Raw genomic sequence first — 21080 nt, 5'->3', positions numbered from 1 at the left:
TAAAAGAATGTAAGAAATAATACAGTCCGGAAAATATACAGTACCAGAATTTTTGGGGATTGAATTTAAGGAACCAGAATTTTTAGGGGTGCCCGTCGGGGTCTAGATCCGTCACTCACTATTTCATCACACAAAATGCGCGTGACACTGGAACGAAATGATACGTCATTATATATTTTCGTGAAAAACTTCTTTTAAACTTGAGTTTCTACACGTATCCTTGAAGGCTACGTATAATAGTTTCAAAATGCAGCGATTTGACTTGAGTTTCCACGAAATGTCCTCAATATCTTCATGGTAACCACGCGTTGGGTATCATTGACAAACTCTCTGCAACCTGCATTGCAAGGTGTCAAATTAAAAGAAAATGCAATAATTATCCGCTTAACACGTGGCTATTAACAGTGACGGCGAATCCAATCAACTTGAAAATCTTAGTGTCCGCCTTTCTTTGAATGTAACTTTCAACAGATACAGCAATGAAACTTTCGACCCGGCAAAAAGTTTGCATTCAAAACGGAAGTTACAGTTGGAAAGTCGAAAGGTGAATGCATAGCATGCTGGTACAACAATGGAATTATCGCTGGAACAAAACTGGTTTACCCTCTTCTCCGTGGCCAACGTGGAGTACGTGAAAGAACACATTTTCAAAAAGTTTTTTGGGGGACCCAGCCTGGGAATTTGATAATACGGTTGCTAGGCAACAACATTTTATGTTATTTTGCATTGTTGCCCCAGTTAGCCGGCATTGAACCACCACGTTTTCATTGGTTGCTGAAAGCGAGGTTTATTTAAATTAGCTCGGCCGTGACGTCATCAATGGGAGGATCACGTGACTGGCGGCAGCCATCTTGGTTTATTGTTAGGCGCACTTTGCACAGAGTGAATGTGCTGTGTGTCGTCGATAGTTTCACTGTTAATTCTGAGCGTTATCCGCGGTGTCTGGTCGAGTTTTTAGCTCATCTGATGTTAACTAGACCAGGTTAGTTTCATTGATAGCTGATTAACATTAGATGTTCTGTTGTGTAAATATATTAGAGTGAATGATTAAATTACGACATGAATAACCCCGCCGCAGTTTGTATGTAGTGAACTATGGCGGCGATAGGTGTCGGATCAGAGCTGTGGAAGATGTCACGTTTCTTTTCTTGTGTTACTGTTGCCTATTTATTTTTTGCAAGACCTGTTCTATATCCCGTTTTGTGAATAATAAATTAACAAATTTTACCTGTTCATAATGTTATGAAGTATTTATACATCTCCAATCCATCTATGTCAGACCAACATAATCATTATGGTTAATCGATCAGTAAAGTTATGATATAATCCAAGATATGTTGTTGTCGGTTGTTCGTACAACTAAATACATAATCATTTACACAAAGATTTATTTATTTATTTGTAGGTGTTAGTGAGTTTTCTATCAAGCGGATCATCATTTTTCAAGTGAAGGGAATAATTATGACATGGTAAACTTCTGATATATGTTGGCCTAATTCCAACAGGGCTGGAAGGGAATTTGGATTATTGTGAAGATAGTTTAACCACATATTCAAATGCATGAAATCATGTTATTATCTATGAAACCTTTCCTCTCAGCCTAGAGTTCACTAAAAAGTCTTAGCCATTCCCAAAAACGTCTTCATAGTGCACATGTTTACATAGCTGGGGCTTAAATATCATGAATTTTTAATTTCTAGGTAGATGAAAGTGTATAAAATGAAATGTGATCCAATCGGTCAAGCTATGGCTGATAAAAGTGGAACAAACGAAGTCGCTGTATTGAAAGAAAATGTGAACACATCTGAAACAACGAATCAGGTGACTGAAACGGGAGCGGTGACGAAGGAAAAGGAAAATGTTGATTTAAAGACGAGCGATTCGAATATATTAGATACAGATAACCCTACTGACGAGTGCATCGTAAAACATGCTTCGGTAAATAGTAGCGGGATTTGTATGAATGGCGAGTCAAAGAATGACGCCGAAAAATTAGATGCTGATAAAGCTGTTAAAGATAACGATGCATCGATTGAAAGTTCGTCGGATACCAGTTCCAAAGATGTAGAGCGCGACGTGAAAAGTGGAGAATCATCGCCGAAAACTGATCTCAGTAAATCCGACGCGAGTAATCAAGCTGAAATAGATATTAACAAATCTACAGAGAATAATAGCGACGAGGGAATTACAATTATCGAAGAGCGGTCGACGCCGAAAGTTATTACGAAAGATCCTGCGAAAAAATCGAGCAGAGCGAACGCAAATCAGACTGTGTTAGTGCAACAGTTAGTCAATAAAAATGTCAATCTACCGAAGTTAGCTCCAATTCCTCAGCAATCGTTGGGTAAAAATGTAATGATGCCAGTACAATATGGATTGGTAGGCAGTAATGGACAGTTACTAATACCTACTAATAATATTAGAGGGAATTTTCCGATCACGTCTATGAGTCTGTCCGGACAGAAAATAGCAAATTGGAATAAGTCGAGAGCTGGTAAATCAGCTAACATGAACATTGTCGGAAATGTTCCTGTAACGCGAGTCTCGTCTAATAGTAACATTTTATCAACTCATCAGAAGGTAAAGACTCAAAATATTATAGGTCGTGATGGAAAACCTGTATCTATTATACCCCCTAAAAGGGGTCCATCGATTGAAGAACGGACTATATCGTATATATCTAAGATGAGAGTGCCGTTGAATATGGTTAACTTGTGTTACGCGGTAAGGGAGTATATAAAATACCATGATCTACATCGTGATCCTTTGACCGTAGATTTTGATGAGTTGTTGAAGCAACAATCGGAAGATGATGAGAGAAAAAAAGCGCTGCGTATGAAAAAGAAGAGGAAGATTGAAGAAATTGTCATAATTGATGATGACCAAGATGAGAAGAAAAGCTGTAGCGATAACAAAAAGGCCGCTCTAAATACTTCTACGAAAGAAAATGACAAAAAATGCGGTGCTATCGAAAATGATAGTTCAGATTCTGTAAAAATTAGTGAGAAGACAGATGTCTCAATTAAAGACTGTGAAATTCCTAATGAAACAGGCGATGAAAAAAATGCTGCTGAAAAATCTGAAAATGTTCCAGCTGTAACTGAAACTTGTGAGAAAAAGAATTCAGCTTCGGAACAAAAAATTCCAACTAATGAAACTGATCCATCGGATGAAAGCTCTAAAGAAGAATTAACCGGTGATAAACCTACAACAGACAAATATGTGACCACAACTGAAACAGAAACTTCTGATAATGGTGAAAATATTATCAACAAAGGTAATGAACTAATAACAGATAAAGAATCGAGCGAAAAAGAAGTAGATGATGTTGAACCAAAGAAAAAAGATGAAACTGTTCTTATGGATGTGGAATCTTCATCAGATGTTCATAACCCTGATAATGATGAAAAGTCGAGCAAAAAGGAAAAAGATGAAGAAACCGTTTCCAAGGATGTTGAATCAGCTATTGATACACATGATGGAGATCATAAAGAGAAGCCTAGTTTAAAGGGAAAAGATGATGAACTGGACAAGATGGAGGATAATGTTGATTCAACCACTAAGAATGAAAATGCTGATTCGACTGATACAAAGGAAAAGAAAGATGAAAAAGCTGGTGATGAAAGTGATTCTGAAATAAAAGTAATCAAAGATGAGACTGGAGGAAAAGAAATTCTACCAAAAATAGAATGTTTTACCGATGATGTCGATACAGAACACGAGTCTGTTGCTCGGAAACTTCGGCCCGTTGCGCGTTATCTATATTTCATGGGTTTGGACTTTACGAAAGAAAAGATTTATAAAGACGTAATTATAAGTAAGACAAACGCGGCGAAGAGACGGAAATTGAATGAGGCCGAAGAAAAACAGTTGAAAATAGTGAAATACGGTAGCATGAAATTGGCCAAGAAAACTCGTCCATTCCATTACAAAGAATTTGAATATTGTTCTTGTGGTTTCGCAACAGAATCGTCAAATGTTTTGTACTACCATCGTCAGCAAGGTCATGTTGATAAAACTGGCAAATATAGCTGTGCTATGTGCGATTATGAATCTCGAATGTGTCGAGAATTTACCTTCCACATGGAATCCGATCATAACATGGAAGGAAAACTGCAAGCGCCCCCAGCATTTTGGGAGTGTAACATTTGTTCTTTCGAGAACAGTGCTAAAAACAGAGTAACCCGGCATCGATTTAAATGCGAAGAAAAATTTGATATGAAGAAGCATTTATTCCCGAATTACGACGACATAAACTTCCTGTTCAGATCGTTACCCGGAGAACTCATCATGAGAGATGTGCCGAAGGCTGCAGTAACGAGACCGCAGCGATCTGTGATACCATCTAATCCCGTGCCAGTACCATCTGCGAATAAGATATCTACTAATTCAGTTGTTCCCAATGTTGCAGTTGTTCAACCAATCATCAAGCCATCTCGTCAAGTTGTACAAACAAAACCACAGGTTTACTATTACATGACTCCGAATGGTCCAGTCCCGATAACAGTACAGTCGGGTACTACTGTCAATTCCGTTCCACCAAAAATGATTACTTCAAGTTTGGTACCTAATGTATCCTCGAATTCATCTATGCCTCGCTTAAGTAATGTTTCAGCGGGTAAAGTCGGCAAAAAACGGCCAGCTATTTTGACGACGTCTAATGCGCCGGAAACCACTAGAAATACGAAAGCTCCTAACTATTCATACGAGATCTGTGAAATATGCAGTGGTTTTATTAAAGACAAAGAAAGTTTACGCATTCACTTCATGATGGCGCATAAAATAGAAATAAGCAGCGAAATGTTCATGCGTCGAGCTTCACCGCCATTATCATGTGATGTATGCCAAGAACGTTTCTGGACATTCCAGGGTTTGACTCATCATCGCGTCGTGAAGAAACATCGCGTACCAGAGGGCGGTGTTTGTCATCTATGCAGTCAACCCGCTACCAAAATGCACACGCATTTAACGCTATACCATAACCTTGATACCGTGACTGCTCGAGTTCTGAAAATATGTCCGATATGCGGAGCTTCGATTACACCTGAAGGTATCAAAGATATGGTTTATCATCTACAGGTTTCACATTCGATCGTGCTTCCGAATGGAAAGCTGAAAAAATGCAAAGTTTGTGGCTTAAATTTCGCAAATCAAAAGATGTTCGATAAGCACGTTCTCGAGAAGCACGGTATTCGCTGTCCGAGGTGTCCGTTCGTTTGTAAATGGCAGGGTGAACTTCAAAAGCATTTAACCGGTTTTCACGGCGTCGATAGTCAATATTGCTTGATCTGTAAAAAAACAATAATGCGAGGTAAACCATTTATAAACCACGTCTGCCAGATGCACATACGAAAATGTGTCGTGAAGCTTACGCGTTGTAACGTGTCGAAAATGAAGCGCATAATCCGACAACGCGCCGCGGCGGCGAGGAGGCCGAAACTTACTACCGATGATGACGACGATGATGTTAAAATACTCGATCGAAGTACGAACTCCGTAGTTGCCTTGTCGTAAATACACTCAATAAATTCATAAAATACTCCATAAATCTAGTGTGAATTAAGGTGTGAGTCCTCTGTCTGATATCATGGATCTGTCCCATGTGCTTTGTATAGTTGTATATAGTAATCAGTATCTCTGTGTAATTAGATATTGAAATTCTTTGGAGCGTGTTTCGAAAATATCAATTCACCTGCTATAAACTTCATCTAATATGTATCATCGGGTTTTATAGAACACTAGTTTTGAGTATTGATTGTATTAAATTGAGTCTGGTGTGATTGAGATTGGGCAATTTATTGCCTTGTTAGTGTATAAATGATTTAGTGTTTTGACAGCACTATGGATCACAAAAATAAATATTTCTATTGTACAGTTAAAATAAAATCTATAGTAATGGTTTTAGATTTTGCAATTGTTTCCCCTCTGGATGCCGTCCAAGACTGGTTACCTTGAATCAATATCAGAAATATGTTCCTTATCAGCCACTTATCAATACAAAATTCCTACAATGGTATCATCTAAGGATTGAGACTTCCTTGAATAGAAAAATAATGCTTTTGAATATATTTTAAGATGAACAACTCGATAACTTTTATTAAAAAATAATCCAGACGTTTGGACAAAATTGAAAACTACATAAATACAATAACAGCAACAGACTGCAGACCTAATACAGTGGAATCCGCTTCACTCAGATTGTGTGGGACTGAGGAAATCCACTCAGAAGAAATCTGGATTTGATATTTTATTCACAACTATGTATTGGTGGAGTAAATACAAGTATCAGAATCTATACTGAAAATACTCATCTGAATTATTACGCGGGTTTGACTGAAACAAATGAATTGGAATTTGTTCAGGATTATCAGTTTTGCCAAGTCTCTAGGACTAGAGCATCAGAATTTTGCACATGTTTCTGTTACGGTATGTGGTTTGAATTCCACACTGGATGGATTCAGTGAATACAATAATGACCAGTAATTTCAGTGTCTAAGATGCAGGTATTCCGTTACGACGATAGAATTCTGCTCGTACGTGTGCTATTCTAACATGTTTTCTGTCTGGTGGGTCGAGTTTATCTTCTAAACGATGACCGTATTCGGAGGAGGATAGCGTCGGAACGGTTTTCACTTTTTCCTAAGGAGAAAATACAGTTGTACAATTAGTTTACCTTCAGGTAAATTCAAGTTTGGTGCAAACGGCAATTGTTACCTCGTCATTCACTAATAATCCCTTAGATTTAGCATGTTCTCTGTCATCTCTATGGAGTTTATTGTTGTAACCCTCGTTTGGCGTGAAGAGTCGATCATATGTTGACCTATTGTACCTTCCCTAAGATTGAGAATATAAGATTAAAAACTTCTCAAAAGGAGTAAAGTTAACTTGGGCCTACCCTTTACTTACACTACACTAGGGTTCTCATACAGAATATGACACGTACCTTTTTGTCGGTGTTGAAAACAGTTCTTTCTTTTGGATCATTTCTATCGGCTGGTACAAAGGAAAATGCTGACAATTCGCAGGATCTACCTTTCAAGACGAAAGTATCTGTCTCAGTTTCGACTTCTAAAAACTTCGACATTGTTCTACGCGTTGTTATATGCCTAGGTTTATTTACTTTAACGAGCACTTGTTTGACAGTTACCAGGAAGTAAATATGATATTTCCGGGTTAGTGCTGGCAACTACCGCTAGATGGCCAGGCCAATGAAAATTTAAATATATTGATACTAAAGAAATTAACGTTATCTAAATTCATTTTTGAAGAAAAGGTGACTGCTGATAAAATCAAGGTAAGGTAACAAGATAACAATAGAACGAATTTACATAAAAGTAGCCTGCTAATCATTGAACTAGCTAGACCACTAACATCCCAATCCGTGTTTTAGACTTCAACCCGGAAATAAATAGGCCTATAATATTGGACGTAAATGCGTAAATGTATGCGTAAAATACTAGACCTTTGCTAACTTTATTCCCAATAATCAAGAATCTCAGAATTCCGCATCGCGAACTTGATAACCCAGTCCGTTTATAAAAGAAGTATTTCGATGTTTATTTTGCTTTTCTCGTGGAAACTGGCAAGTTGTTTTAATGAGAGTGTGAGAGGAGAAGGAGCGAGAAACAAAGTGGAATGATTGATAGATTATCAGATCGAGCGGGTACCGGATTGAGCATGAAAATTTAACTAATATTCTATACGTTGAATTTTTAGGCTTTCACTTTATTATCAGCCAAATCATACAGTATAGGCCTATATACCACCATTTCTGTTGATAGCTATAGTATATATATGCTGGTATGTGTCAGCCTGATTCATTCTGGTCTAGCCTATAGTAAAATCATGATATCATTTCAATTTTCTAGATGGCCCATTGACTGATATTAGATATGGATTCTTTATCTTCACCGAATATGTCATTGAATTACTCATTTAAGGATTATAATAAGATATGACATTTGTTTGGCACATCACTGACGCTGTATAAAAACGAAACTGATAGCCTAATGGATATGTTATGATTTTAACATTTTGGATTGTTGCGATCTTTTCATCGAGATTGTCGTTCCGTTTATTGTTCTATTTCTTAAAACATACTCGTCATCATCGGCGCATCAACATGGGAACGTGTGTGGGCAAAGAAAAAACGTCCGCATCTGACAGCAATGCTATCGATACGAGTGATGGAGATATTTTCATCACGTCCCCGCAGCAGCCGGAGCCGCATCAAACAATAGAAATAAGTCCACATTCGTTACAAATTCAGACAATACACGAACATCATTCGTATAAGAGAGCAACACCGGCATATATCGACGCGTTAGTCTTAGAAACTCTTTCACTAATACCAACACTAGTTGATAAGTAAGTTTTGCTTTTCAGTTTTAGAATGATCAAACTAATATCTGGAAAGCTTGATAAGTTTAATTTTGAGATGATCATAATTCGTGCTTGTACTACTAAATAATTCTTCAGTTGATGTAATTCCTGTGTCAAATTCGTATCTATTTCAGTGATCGTGAACCACCAAAAGCTATATTAACACTGCACAATATTGCTGAACACGAACATGGCTGGTTAGCTGTTGTGTGGTCTCTCGTAAAAGTCATTCCACTGACTGGTCCGTTTGGTCCTGCTGTGATCATTTTGTTACTGGACGATTGTCCTTTACCAACGAAGGTTTGTGATTTTATTCTCGAGATATTTGGATGGCTCCAATGAGTGAGAACTTTACCTAAAAGTCCGATATTTTATTTCAGGAATCCGTGAGTAAACTAAGTCAGATGTTTAAATTGTCACGTCAAACGTCAATAAGTGGTCGTCGGAATACTCGATGTCACCGCAATATCGGTATTGTTTTAGGTTGTTTAGCCGAAAAATTAGCAGGTAAAATACTGAAAGATTTTCAGAAAATGAAATTTGATTGAGACTATTATACGTGGCTGATTTTTATGAGTGAATTACTGTGTAGATTGTACCTTCTGAAATCTAAATACATGTATATGTACTTTTTCTCATTTTTCAGGACCTATTAGTATACATTTACTTACAAATGATGTGCTTGAATATTTAATCGCAAATTTGGTAAATAGATATCTCCAAAATTTTAGCAATTTTCCGGAAATTACTTGGCAGCAGATCTGCATGAATTTGTTGGTTATTTTGCAGAATGTATTATGTCATGAACATGTGATTCTTCACTCAATGATCGCATTGGAGAAATTTGCTCAAACTAGTAAGTAATGCTTATATTCTATCAGTTATCATTAATACCGGGTAAGCCTTGAGTCTTCTTGTTCAATCTGGCTACATTTGTACTCCTCTCTACGTAGGTGAGAATAAACTAACATTAGTGAAAAGATTCTCTGAAACTAATTCGCAGCTGTTGGAACTATTTGAGACGTGGTGTAACGATGCTAATTATTCGAAGCGTGAAGTTGGGTTTTGCGCTCGATGGTGTCTTGATAACTTGTGTAAGTTTTAAAAGCTGGATATTTTGATAATCAACTTTTTCAAAGCAATCTACAAAAAGTAATAGTATTGAAATATTTTTCTTTTTTAGTTGTAATGGAGGTAAGCGATGGAATTACCATTCAACTTATAGTATTGAAATATTGAGCCGTATTGATAATTTACGGGTATATAGCGCATTGAATCTTTTAATCTTAAAGGACCGTCCCTATTCTTATGAGAAGATTGATTGTGAAACTTTGAATGTTAAACTGAATGATAATGATGCGAGTGAGTACCTGAAACTATCACCAGATGGCACTGAGGTATGAGTTTTTATAGCCGAGCAATTTACCTTTCATCAAAGTTAAACTGACCGATAAGTTGTAAAAGTAAGTCTTCATTTTCAGGCAAGATGTGACGCGTCTTCATTTGAAAGTGTGCGCTGTACATTCCAAGTAGATAAAGGAATCTGGTATTACGAAGTGAAAGTGATAACAAATGGAGTCATGCAACTGGGCTGGGCTACAAAAAACAGCAAGTTCCTCAATTATGTAAGTCTAGTAGTCCGGTGCTTTGTGTCCTATTTTGACACACTGGTACATGGTTTTCAGAATGAGTTGGTATATTTATTTCAGGATGGTTATGGTATTGGTGATGACGAATACTCGATAGCTTATGACGGGTGTAGACAGGTCGTCTGGCATAACGCGCATAGTGAACCTCATTCCCATCCCTGCTGGAAGCCTGGTTAGTATCCTCTACGCGGTAAAGATTTATAGATTTCGAATAATTCGATGCAAATCCAATATTCATAATATTTCCTGTTTTATTAACAGGGAAATGCGTGCCTCTTATTCTAACAAAAAAGAAGTCTTTATGATTAAACAGATTTATTACTATTTAAACTTTGTACATACTCGTTATTTACATATACATTTACAGAATAGTTTAAGTACTGTATAACTATACTTCGTGTGCCCTGAATGCTGTAAATGGGGAAATAGTTTCTATTCAGCTAGAATATTCTTCCTCGACCTCGTATCTTTCTGCTGGTTCTGCCGTTAATGATTTCTGCTCTTCTTCCTCTTTCATACGTTGACGTACCTCCTCCAGTTCGTTCAGCTCGTAGCGTGTTTTCCGTTTCATCAGATCGTCGACTATTTTTCGTAATTTTGACGACGCTGTATGTCGGCGAGCTCGATTCATCGAGTGTTGAGGTATCCCCGTAACGCTACTGCGTCTTCTTTGAGGGGCTTCATTTTCTCGTGAATTCATTGCGTTTTGATTTTTCGGCGGGAAGTTGCTCAGAGTATCGTCATTGTTGTCCGTTACCTTTTCGGCCAACGTACGCCATCTACTAACTTTTTGTTCTGGGGGGCTGTTGGTCTGCCCAAAGGCACTGTTATTGCCACCTATACCGGTACTGATAGGTTTTGATACTTCTAAGCTTGCTTGTCGGGCTTTAATCGCTTGAATTGTTGCTTCTGTAGTGGTATATGGAATTTCATCTCCCTTGACTTGCTCATTTGATTGACTGTAATACGACTGATATTTCGGTGTGCCATTCATATCTTTATTTCCTGTAACATTCGCAGCTTGTTTTTCGTCCATATTTTCATCGGACGACTTTTCATTTAATCCCGACAGAAACCGATCGATTCTCAATTTTAACGAATCTTGTTCGCTCGCGAACTGTTCTTTAGTCATCGTATTCGAAGAGCTGATCGAAGATTCGACACTTTTCCGTCGTGAATAGCCACCGGACTTATTCAACAAACCCGGATCTACGAGATCATCGGTATTCGATGGTTTGAGGAAACGTTGTCCGCTCGCAATGCGTAATGTCGGACTTATTTGTTGTTTCGTCCTGTTGAACGCAGTTTTTGGCTTTACGCACTCGTTTCTGTCCTGTAGGTTGAACGTTACACATTTCCTTTCATGACCGTAGAGTTCATTCGAAAGTAAATTCGGATTTGAATGCGATTTGTTGATGTTCAGTTGGGGATCGTTAAGTTCATATATATCCGTAGACAATATATTACCTTCCGTATAATTCCTGGTAAATATTTGTCCTAATTCCGGTCCGCACGGACTATCATAGCTGCTCGTGCTTGTGCTTTCGTGCAGATATTCTCCCAAACTTTCAACCAGCGACTGCGATCGTCTGCTACGCCGGGAATTCGAGCGCATTCGCTCCTCTTCGGCGGTTAAAATATCGCGGTCATTTTTACGTAGAATTCTCTCTTTATTGCGCAGGGATTCTCGAGCTCTCGCGATCAGCGGCGTCACGTGCTCCGGGTCGGGTATCGATCGACGTCTAAACGAATTTGTTTTATCCAAATAATAACTTTGTACACTGTTTCTGAGAAATCGTTCGGAAGTCGCGATACCGGCCTCGTGTAGCGAGTAATCCTCGACTGGATTGTCGCGTTTTCGAATTTCGAGGTCATTTTTCTGTTTCGACAGTTGAATCAGTTTGAATTCATGGCGCAGGTTGTTCGTATCGTCTGAAATCAGCCTCATTTTTCGATTTTTCTGACGGTCGATGAGTTTGTTGTGTTTCTTCAATTGACGTTCGTGTTGAGAATTTTTAACTCCCGTCACTTTTTGATTAAAAAATGGCTTGATGGTCTTTTTCGCCTGCACTACAGTCGTATCCACCCTGTTCTTATCCTTCACTGCCTCATCCATAATTATGTAGTTCCCTGAAAATATGGAAACGCAATCTTCAAACTCTTGTATCGAGTGTTTACTGCGACCGTTTGAGTAAATTTTACTCTTTTCTCACGATCAGTTTTGAAATGTCAAATATTTCTTGCAATGCGTACGGTAGGTATCTAAAGCAATCTACCGGTATATAATATGCTGTTTGACTGAAAATGCTCGTTCGATTGATAAATGACAGCAGGTGTACTCGTTCAATAGAATAAGTCATTGTTGGTTTAGATATTATATCCTAAAGGATGACCCATAATACTCCCATTAAAACCTATTAAAGCGTCTGTTTTGTGTAACTTATATTTGGACAAAAAGTGACATTTTTCACGATTGTTATGAGGTAAATAGTTCTAATTTCCCCCATTGAATGAAGTCATTTCACTTATTGAGTATGTCATGTAATAAGGTATCAATTGATAATTGAGGAAAGACAATCTGTATTTTCTATCAGGTGCCTCAAACAAAGATCCCTATAGCAAATATAGTAAAACCTCCCTTAGCGAACACCTTCCTATAGTGAACAGATCGCGTGATGAACACTTCTTTCTAGAAACCAACTAAATTTCAAAAGTGTTCAGTGTAAAGAGGTTTTACTGTCCTTAACCACAAATGTCAAAACCCCTTAGAGCAGCAAGAATTAGAATACCTAAAAATGTTATCGATTTCCCTGATTTAACCTTCAATTATGGTTTCAGTGATAATAAATAATTTACCTATGATGGTTGCTCTAGCTTTTTCCGCTTCAACATCATACATATTGTTTAATAGTTGAAAAAATCTAACTACAACTAAAATCCTTCAGAAAATCGGGAACTCTTAAATCCTGTTCTCATCTCCCTGTTGTAATACTCTGTATCTTATCCAGTGTCTTAGTATCGAAACACTATTGTGCGCTATTTATCGTCTATATACGCCGGATTTCAACTGTGCCATGAATTATTGGTGATTGTCGTGTGTTTTCGAGTCCACTCACGAACGCACTACATTCTGTCTGTCCATCACTCACGTGACAACGGTCAATATCCGGCCGTCGATAATTACGCTCAATAATTTCGGAATTATATGTACTAACGCAGACTCTCTGATCAAACTGTGCAGTGATTACAATAGGGTTTTGAATGATGGTGTTTACGGCACCAAATGACTCTAGCATAGTTACAGAATCAGTAATGATAGACGAATATAGAAATTGAGAGTTGATAGCAGAATAATGATATGATCGTTTTTCAACTTAAAAGAAGAACCTTTTTAGGGAACAATTATATATTTATCAATTTCACCTTTATTCCTATATTTTGTGGTTACTTTTTAACTGTGTTCAAGTTTTTACTGGTTTTAAGGTAGAATTTTTCTATGATAAATCAATTGCCCCGTGGTTGAATATTGTTTAGTGGTACTAATGTGCTGTATTTTTATTACCAAATTTACTTTGAAGTTAACTTATAAAAATAACTCATTGAAACACTGAGTGTCATTGTTCACGGCTACCTATCCATGTAAGCAGTAAATACCTAATCTGATTAATGAATAGCTACCAGTAGATTGAAATTTGCCACTTGAATCATAAACTTTCAGGGTTTGTTAGTAAATATAAAAGCTGTTTTTAATGTTTAAAAAGGTAAAAATAAGATAGATAAGTATGTATGCTTATGTGTTGAGAGGTATAAAGAAATTACATAGATTGAATACTTAGGGCCTATACCTCAGTAAAACTAACCTGATGGAACTGAGAATTCTAGCAGTTGCACATTTTTACGATACTGATATCCAAACATGTTGTATCCTTATTGACTTCTAGCATGAATTTTCCGTCAATTTATACTTACATGTCAACTTATACAAAAATGTTGAGAGTTTCTTGTTATAGAAATTCTCATATAATTCAAGAATAGTTCAGGTATTATTGTATTCACTTTTACAAAGATCAAAGAATTGTCGATTTCTTAATCGGCAATTTGGGTAATTTTCGGGTAAACGGTCCTGCAGAGATTCTGTTTATAGCGCGTTGACTAAAACAGTTATCGATGTCTATGGAAAAATTTCGAAGAATTGACTATAAATATCTATAGTTAGCCCTATAAATCATCAGTCAGCGGGATATTTGACAATATCATTCCAGATTTCAATATATAATCGCGCTTGAGTGGTTACATGAACACAGTGTGAAAAACTTAAACGACGAAACGAAAATGAATTTCTTTTATTCCGAATATTTGCCCGAGTATTCCTTATACAATACGTTACGTTTATGAATCCCTTTCTTGTACGAAATCAATTATTCAACTATTTGCTTTCTCTACAGTCAATATACGACTTGTCTCCGTTCTAATTGAACTCAAATTTGTAAAATGTTAACCCTTCAATTCCACCCATAATTAGTCTACTCTGTCCCCTTCACTCCCAAACTATAATTAGTATATAGATTATGAAACACTCTGTCCCCTTCACTTCTAAACAATAACATATCAATAATGTGTTTTTCATCCCACAATACAAAAAGAAAAACTAGTCCGGAAGATAATAAGAATCCAGAAGGTTTCCTTGAGCTATGGATTATTTCAACATTTTGACTGTATCCTGATAGTCATCTTCAGGAATACTAAAGTTTCTCAACTAAACTTCAAATTCCTGTTTAACATTTAGTATTCCTGAAGATGACTATTAGGATATAGTCAAAATGTTGGAATAAACTATTAGCTTTTTTTAAGTGGGATAATCTACTGTATTAATGAACGATACATATCCTGAAATCAGGTTTACTGCCTCTCTTTAATTGAAGAAATAGATATACATTGTATCCAAAATACATAAAGAGGATTAAAAGTGTTCTTCGTGTGTTTTTGGTTCATCTATACGGGATATATATATATATTAATTGAATTGATAAGAAGCATTTAATGTATTTTTAAGATGATAATTTCAAATATGGAATGATAATTATAAGAAGTTATTGAAAATGAAAAAATAATCATACCTTGCATTTTATCCAGGGGATTTGCTATTCCCTGAATTAGATCCATGATTTGAAATAATTTGTTCTATAGATATGTAATAATTAGATTGTACTGCTCATTTTGTACTGAACTGAGTAGACTGTAAACTGTTGTGTTCTTACACCACTTATAACCATTATTCTAGTCACCTTTCAACCTCAACGACAAACTTAAGTTTGCTAGCCCAAGCGTTGAATTAAACATTAAAATCCATGCACACAGGTTGGAAAATCTGTGGGTATGGAATTTGGTAGGCAATCATCAAAGATGCCAAACTCTTATGAATGACTTATTTTAGTTACGCTGAACAGTTCAATAACAAGCCAAATCAACAACAATATAACAACTGAAAAATTCGTTGGTCCCTAATTTCTGAAGTTATTTCCCGAAGTGAATATTTACAACAAACATTTATATCTTACCCTTGCACTGCATAATGAGACAATGATCGAACACGATAGTTATATGTAGATATATATTCATATTCATATTCATATTGCCATTTGCATAATAACGTCTTTAGACGGTATTCGTGGAAACCAAGTTTCGGCATCATGTGAAGTATTAGTGAATTATTAAACATTTACCTCATCGGTTATTAACCTCTGTAGTGATGGTCATTGCAATGCTCGAATACAATAGAAACCGTTCTATCTTTAGCTTCTGTCATCTGCTACATTTCAAATATTCAAGAGCTGCTGTCTGCAGCGATAAATAAAATATCCCTTTCCGCAAGCATTAATATTCGGTAGAAAAATTGCAAGACCTATTTTCAGTCTAAACCAGACATCGAAGCCTGAAATCCTATATATATATTTATCTATTAGCGCTGAAGAGGTATATCATTATACGAATCTGTAAAGCTTGAATTTTTGAGCACCTCCTTCAACTCTGTCAAACCCGATCATTTTATACAGACCAGTAATCTAATAGGGTTTTACGCTTAGCATAAATAAGTGCCAATAAAATATGAAATTTGCTAAGAAGAAATTCTTATTCATGTATGTATACCAAAATTCGTTGCGTAAATTAAAAGCAACTTTCAAGTTTCACAAATTCATTATTCACCCCGTTTAATGAGCTTCTAAGTTCCCCAATTTTATTACTGCATTTACCTAAAAACACGGCATCGTGGTACCTTATTGTTCATTTTATGTATTCCCCATAAAAATCGTATAGATAGTAGGTCTGATTACTCGATATTCCACCATCTGCCTGTATATAAGACATTTTATGGTAACCACAGAAAAAAAAACGTAATGTGTACACTGGTTACAGAACCCAATTACTGGCACTATGGATACGAGACTGATATCAGTGACAAAGGCCTTTGTTGTTGAATGGTACACGTCTGCTTAATTTGAATTAAATCTCAGTCAATTTTCACATATCAACGTAAACAGCCGACTTTCAATTATGACTAACTGAATAGACCATTGAAAAAAGCACCGATCACATGGAGACGATTTGGCCCGGATCAGGCCCGAGCCATTTTTGGTCCGGCCAGATTTAATAGGGGCCCATTTGGCACCTCTGTGAACAGTTATTCTAGGCCAAATTTGGCAAAGGCCAAAAATGCTCATGTAATCTCGGCAAATATCTTCAGAATGGATTGATTGAAATCAAAGAAGTTTGATATTACCTGCAACTTCATCCATAGGTGTGTTAATCATATCTAGTACCAGTAAACTGCTGATACTATTTCGTTTTGGTGCATCAGTCTGCATTTCTGTCAATGAAAAATCCCACATAGAAAGTGAATTACGGATCTTAAGAATTCATGAAAGAGAATGTTAAAGAGTTCTGATAATCGGTGATAGATTACCGATAAGTAGATTATACGACGTACATGTAGATCTGAATTGTCGATAAAAGATTGAGATTTTGCTTACTTGAACGTCTTTCTGATTTCATACTTCGTATCCTTCTAATGAGTGTAGCATGTGCTACATTCATATATCATGTAGAAAATAAAAATAAGTAATTTATATTTGTGACTCGAGAATTTAATCACACGATGATGATTATATAGCAGGATTATTTCAATGCTTTTATTGTAGTTATGTAATAGTTTGATAGGTTTTAAGTGAAAATTTCAAGCTGTTGAATAGTGTTCAAAATAATGACGTACCGGTAATGGACTTCCAGTTCACGACGTGTGAGCGTCGTCTTCACTGACACACCCGTCGTTTTTCACAAAAATCATTCACTAATCTCCCGTAAACTTTCTTTTCAGTCAATTGTTACACTGATTTACTCGTACTCTGTAGGCTTTCTTTCATAATCACGCTATTTATAAACTAGTAATCAAACTATTTATAAACTAGTGATCGTTGATAATTGTTTGCATATCTCTTTACATAACTGTTAAATCTTCATATATATAACTGTAATTCTCATCTCAAGTACCTCTATTTACTTTACTGAAAAAACATGATGATTAGATATCTGTTCATAAAACAAACTACCTGGTAATCTGGCAGAAAGAATCGTTGTAACATTCTAGTAAACAATATTTTTATGTGTTTAGATGAACATTTACTTGCATTTAATGTAACACGATTTATTTTGTAGGTGATATACTTGGTTCCCTCCTGAATCTGAATAATGAAGAGATTACATTTTATTTGAACGGTGACCCTCTCCCCCCTGTTAAAAGCGTGTTTCAATATGCAAAGTAAGTGAAGTCGAGCTAAACGTAAAAGTTGTAATAATAAACAATGATAAGTGTTTATATTATAGTGATATTCCACTTTGCAATCACTGTGCTGTCTCTCTGTTACCCTGTATAAAAAGATGAGATTTCAGTGTCCTCTTAAAAGAATCAATGTTTCTGGTTTCAATGATGTGACAGTTTTGGTCGATTAATGAGAAAAAGTTCTTTCTCGAAATGATGATTTCATATATTCACATCTGTAAATCGCGTTTTGCTTAAAATATTTCAGGTCAGGATTCTTTTCCGCTGCTAGTTTCATGTCATTCCAACAATGCCAATTCAATTTTGGACAGCTACCGTTTAAATTCCCTCCGACAAACATTGCGTTCAAATGTTTCAACGATTATGGCCAACTATCCGATGAGGAACGCTTGATTTTACCCAAGTAAGTACAACTTGAAGAACCAAGTGCTAAACCTCACCTTTCTCCGATTTTCTCCGATTCCGACTAACTCGGTCAAAAACAAAATAATTTTTCTGACATACTAACATATTTTCTATCCGACTTGAACTGGGATTACCTCAAATCAATTTTGCCAATCCCATTTTGTCCAAGTTAGCCAAGGTTTACTGAACTGCATATTTCAATTCTTTATCTGTATATTGCGATCAACACTGACTTTGGACTAGAAACTGTTTAATGATTGGGTTTTATGTGATTTTTTCAGACACAAAAAGTTGGCGATGCTTCGTTCAGTCAGTGTTAAAGAAGATTCATGTACATTGTGTTTCGATAATACAGCCTCTGTGATACTGCAGCCATGCCAACATTTGTAAGTTATTTGATATAGACACCTCCAAATCAATCAGAATTGAACAAATTCATCTTTTTTATTACGAGAAGGTTTTTTATTGCCTATTGATGGAAACCTTGGCATTGAAGATTTTGAATACAGTCAACCCTCGATTTACCGCCCACATCGGCACAGAACGATTTTGGCGGTATAGAGAGTATGGTGGTATATCGGGGGTGTTTTACTTTGTATTTGTATTGAGATATACACTAAGAAAACCTGGCGGTAGGCGGGGTGGCGGTATATGGGGGGGGGGGGGCAGTATATCAGAGGTTCACTGTATTCATGTACTATATTAGTGAGGGCCCAGTTGCATAGCCCTAACTCCATGTCCAAAAGTGGTCTCAAATCTTAAGACTGTTCTTGAATGGTTGGATTGGCTATAGAACTAAGATGGTCTTAGATTTGTCTTGAATCTAAGCCCCGACTTTGTAATTGGCCCTCATCTTTTCTAGCTTAATATCTCGCCTTGAGAGTACAATTTACTTAATGTTACAGACAGGTTTATTGTATACTTCCAGTACATTGTTGCAGTTAACTAATATATCAATATCTCTTTTTTCAGAGGGTTTTGCATGGACTGTGCGATACAGTTAGATAAATGTCCGCTATGCCGAGATGCGATTCAGTCACGCGATATAGTCTCCTAGCATCAGATTTATATGTGTTCAAAACTTTTCTACTGTAATTTGTGCAACAAGAACATTTAAGATTGATTATTGAAGGAGGATTGGATGGTTTTGATTATTTTTCGATAAGATGATATGCTGCTCTTCTAGTTTGTGACAGTGAAATTCTATGTAAGAGGATCAGTCAAGTATAAGATTAACGAAATACTCAAAAATATAGCGATCATATCCAAAGCAGCGCCAAACTGTCAACAGCTTTTAGTGTGAAGAAAATGACACAAGATGGCAGCACATCTTTGTTGTTTACTGCATTACTTTGCAATTTCTTGTGCATAGTATTTCTGAGTTCCCCTCCATTTAAATTTTCCAGTTATAATTACTTCAAGACAAAGACAATCGGCTCTAAATACATCAGATATTACCTCATCGTTAACTTGCAGTTACTTATGTAATAAATACCACAAATTTTTTGTTTAGAATGATGAATTGGTAATTTCACATAATATGAATATGGAGTTATGATGATAATGTATAATGGCTTCTGATACGTACTAGAATTTCTTGTTTATCAGATATCAAATGTATTCCTGTATAAATTTTAAGTGGTCTATTTTGAAAAACAGTTCTGTTTGTCTCTGTTCAAATACTGTATTTTTCGCCCTTTGCCAGTGGTAATTGTTCTGTTTGTGTGTTTTGAATCAGGAAACATTTACTGCTCTTGATTATTCGAGGTCCTTTTGCAAAAGATGAGCTTAGTTGAGCCTTTGCAGATTTGTTGACGTTGATAATGTTATTTTCATGGTGCTAAACTTTTATTTTTGTATTTAGATTAGGTTTTTGGCTGTTATTTATAGGGCGGGTATACTGGTAGTTTTTATTGAGTCATTACTGAATTTCTAGAATCCATCATAAATCCTCAGCTTCAAAAATGTGTTTGGTGAACTGCTTGGCACTGGATAACTGAAAATACCAAATAGTCAAATAAGGCTCGATCACTATGTGGAACAGGTTCCTGCAATATGTTATGATTTTCTATTTTATGTTTAACATATTACACTATGTATGCATTTTATCTGTCTGAGTAAGCTTTTTTTTTCATTAAAGGATATTAATTTTCTGTTTGATTGAATCATATGAGATCTGAAATAAAGTGATATTGAAATAAAACAATGAGCTTATCAATTTAGTTAAGTGTTCCTTTCTCATTTGAGATGATGCATCCCTCTACTGAAATCTGGCCTCTAATCTGAATGAGAAAATTCCATCGATTTTCAAGAAGTCTACTGAAAACTAACAAGCAGTCAAAGGACTTGGATGATCACTAATTAAAGAGGTCAAATTGGAGGCAAGGCCCATTTTCTGAAGTCGAAGATATATACCAGGCAATGGTTTTCAAATCTCTGAGAAAATCCTCATTTGCTACGACTGTCCGAACCTTGCTAGAGACCAAACCTCATCTAGGCAGAACAGATTAATTGAAACATTAAATCGACCAGGGTACCTTAAAATCTGTCATTTTCTTCGAACTGTCTGGACCTGAACTGGTAAATTGTTGTCGAAAAGTTACAAGTTTTCTTCAACATCAACACAGTAGACAATACTGCAACAAACAATCGGATTAAGTAATACTGCAAATTTAAAGAAACTATGTTACGTTGATTATATCGACTACATTATCACTCAGTTTTACGCATTTGGTATTTATGAATGAAGATTTATAGTAAAATGTGTAGCACGTGCCCTTTGTTGTTGTTTTGCTTTTGTTTCGGCCATT

General features: G+C 36.3%; 4 protein-coding genes across 5 annotated transcripts; 2 read left to right on the top strand and 2 right to left on the bottom strand.

Moving 5' to 3' along the window:
• Nucleotides 1–866: 866 nt before the first annotated feature.
• LOC141902038 (uncharacterized) lies at nucleotides 867–5867 on the top strand. Of its 2 annotated transcripts, none has more exons than XM_074789675.1 (3): nucleotides 867–982; nucleotides 1406–1469; nucleotides 1705–5867. In XM_074789675.1, the coding sequence occupies exons 2-3, from the start codon at nucleotides 1467–1469 to the stop codon at nucleotides 5512–5514; spliced, it is 3813 nt and encodes a 1270-aa protein (XP_074645776.1). In that variant the 5' UTR covers nucleotides 867–982; nucleotides 1406–1466; the 3' UTR covers nucleotides 5515–5867. The 2 variants fall into 2 exon arrangements, with proteins under 2 accessions (XP_074645776.1, XP_074645777.1); XM_074789676.1 differs by having other exon boundaries at nucleotides 1701–5867.
• A 222-nt stretch (nucleotides 5868–6089) lies between these two features.
• LOC141902367 (cilia- and flagella-associated protein 90-like) lies at nucleotides 6090–7158 on the bottom strand. The gene is made up of 3 exons (XM_074790054.1): nucleotides 6944–7158; nucleotides 6715–6834; nucleotides 6090–6639 (listed from the first exon to the last, which is right to left on the bottom strand). The coding sequence occupies exons 1-3, from the start codon at nucleotides 7082–7084 to the stop codon at nucleotides 6493–6495; spliced, it is 408 nt and encodes a 135-aa protein (XP_074646155.1). The 5' UTR covers nucleotides 7085–7158; the 3' UTR covers nucleotides 6090–6492.
• A 281-nt stretch (nucleotides 7159–7439) lies between these two features.
• On the top strand, nucleotides 7440–20475 carry LOC141902399 (RING finger and SPRY domain-containing protein 1-like). The gene is made up of 15 exons (XM_074790107.1): nucleotides 7440–7663; nucleotides 7869–8367; nucleotides 8517–8682; nucleotides 8763–8889; nucleotides 9029–9087; nucleotides 9172–9238; nucleotides 9336–9476; nucleotides 9566–9576; nucleotides 9675–9779; nucleotides 9864–10007; nucleotides 10092–10203; nucleotides 17742–17844; nucleotides 18113–18268; nucleotides 18552–18656; nucleotides 19243–20475. The coding sequence occupies exons 2-15, from the start codon at nucleotides 8021–8023 to the stop codon at nucleotides 19325–19327; spliced, it is 1728 nt and encodes a 575-aa protein (XP_074646208.1). The 5' UTR covers nucleotides 7440–7663; nucleotides 7869–8020; the 3' UTR covers nucleotides 19328–20475.
• Nucleotides 10418–12147, bottom strand: LOC141901055 (uncharacterized). The gene has a single exon (XM_074788129.1). It carries the CDS (start codon nucleotides 12145–12147, stop codon nucleotides 10468–10470), a length of 1680 nt encoding a protein of 559 aa, XP_074644230.1. The 3' UTR covers nucleotides 10418–10467.
• Nucleotides 20476–21080: the final 605 nt, after the last annotated feature.

The sequence above is a fragment of the Tubulanus polymorphus genome, chromosome 3, assembly GCF_964204645.1.
Source record: "Tubulanus polymorphus chromosome 3, tnTubPoly1.2, whole genome shotgun sequence".
In the NCBI taxonomy this organism is placed as follows: domain Eukaryota; kingdom Metazoa; phylum Nemertea; class Palaeonemertea; order Tubulaniformes; family Tubulanidae; genus Tubulanus; species Tubulanus polymorphus.
The sequence above is the reverse complement of the archived record's forward strand: the minus strand, read 5'-3'. Positions and strand labels throughout refer to the sequence as shown.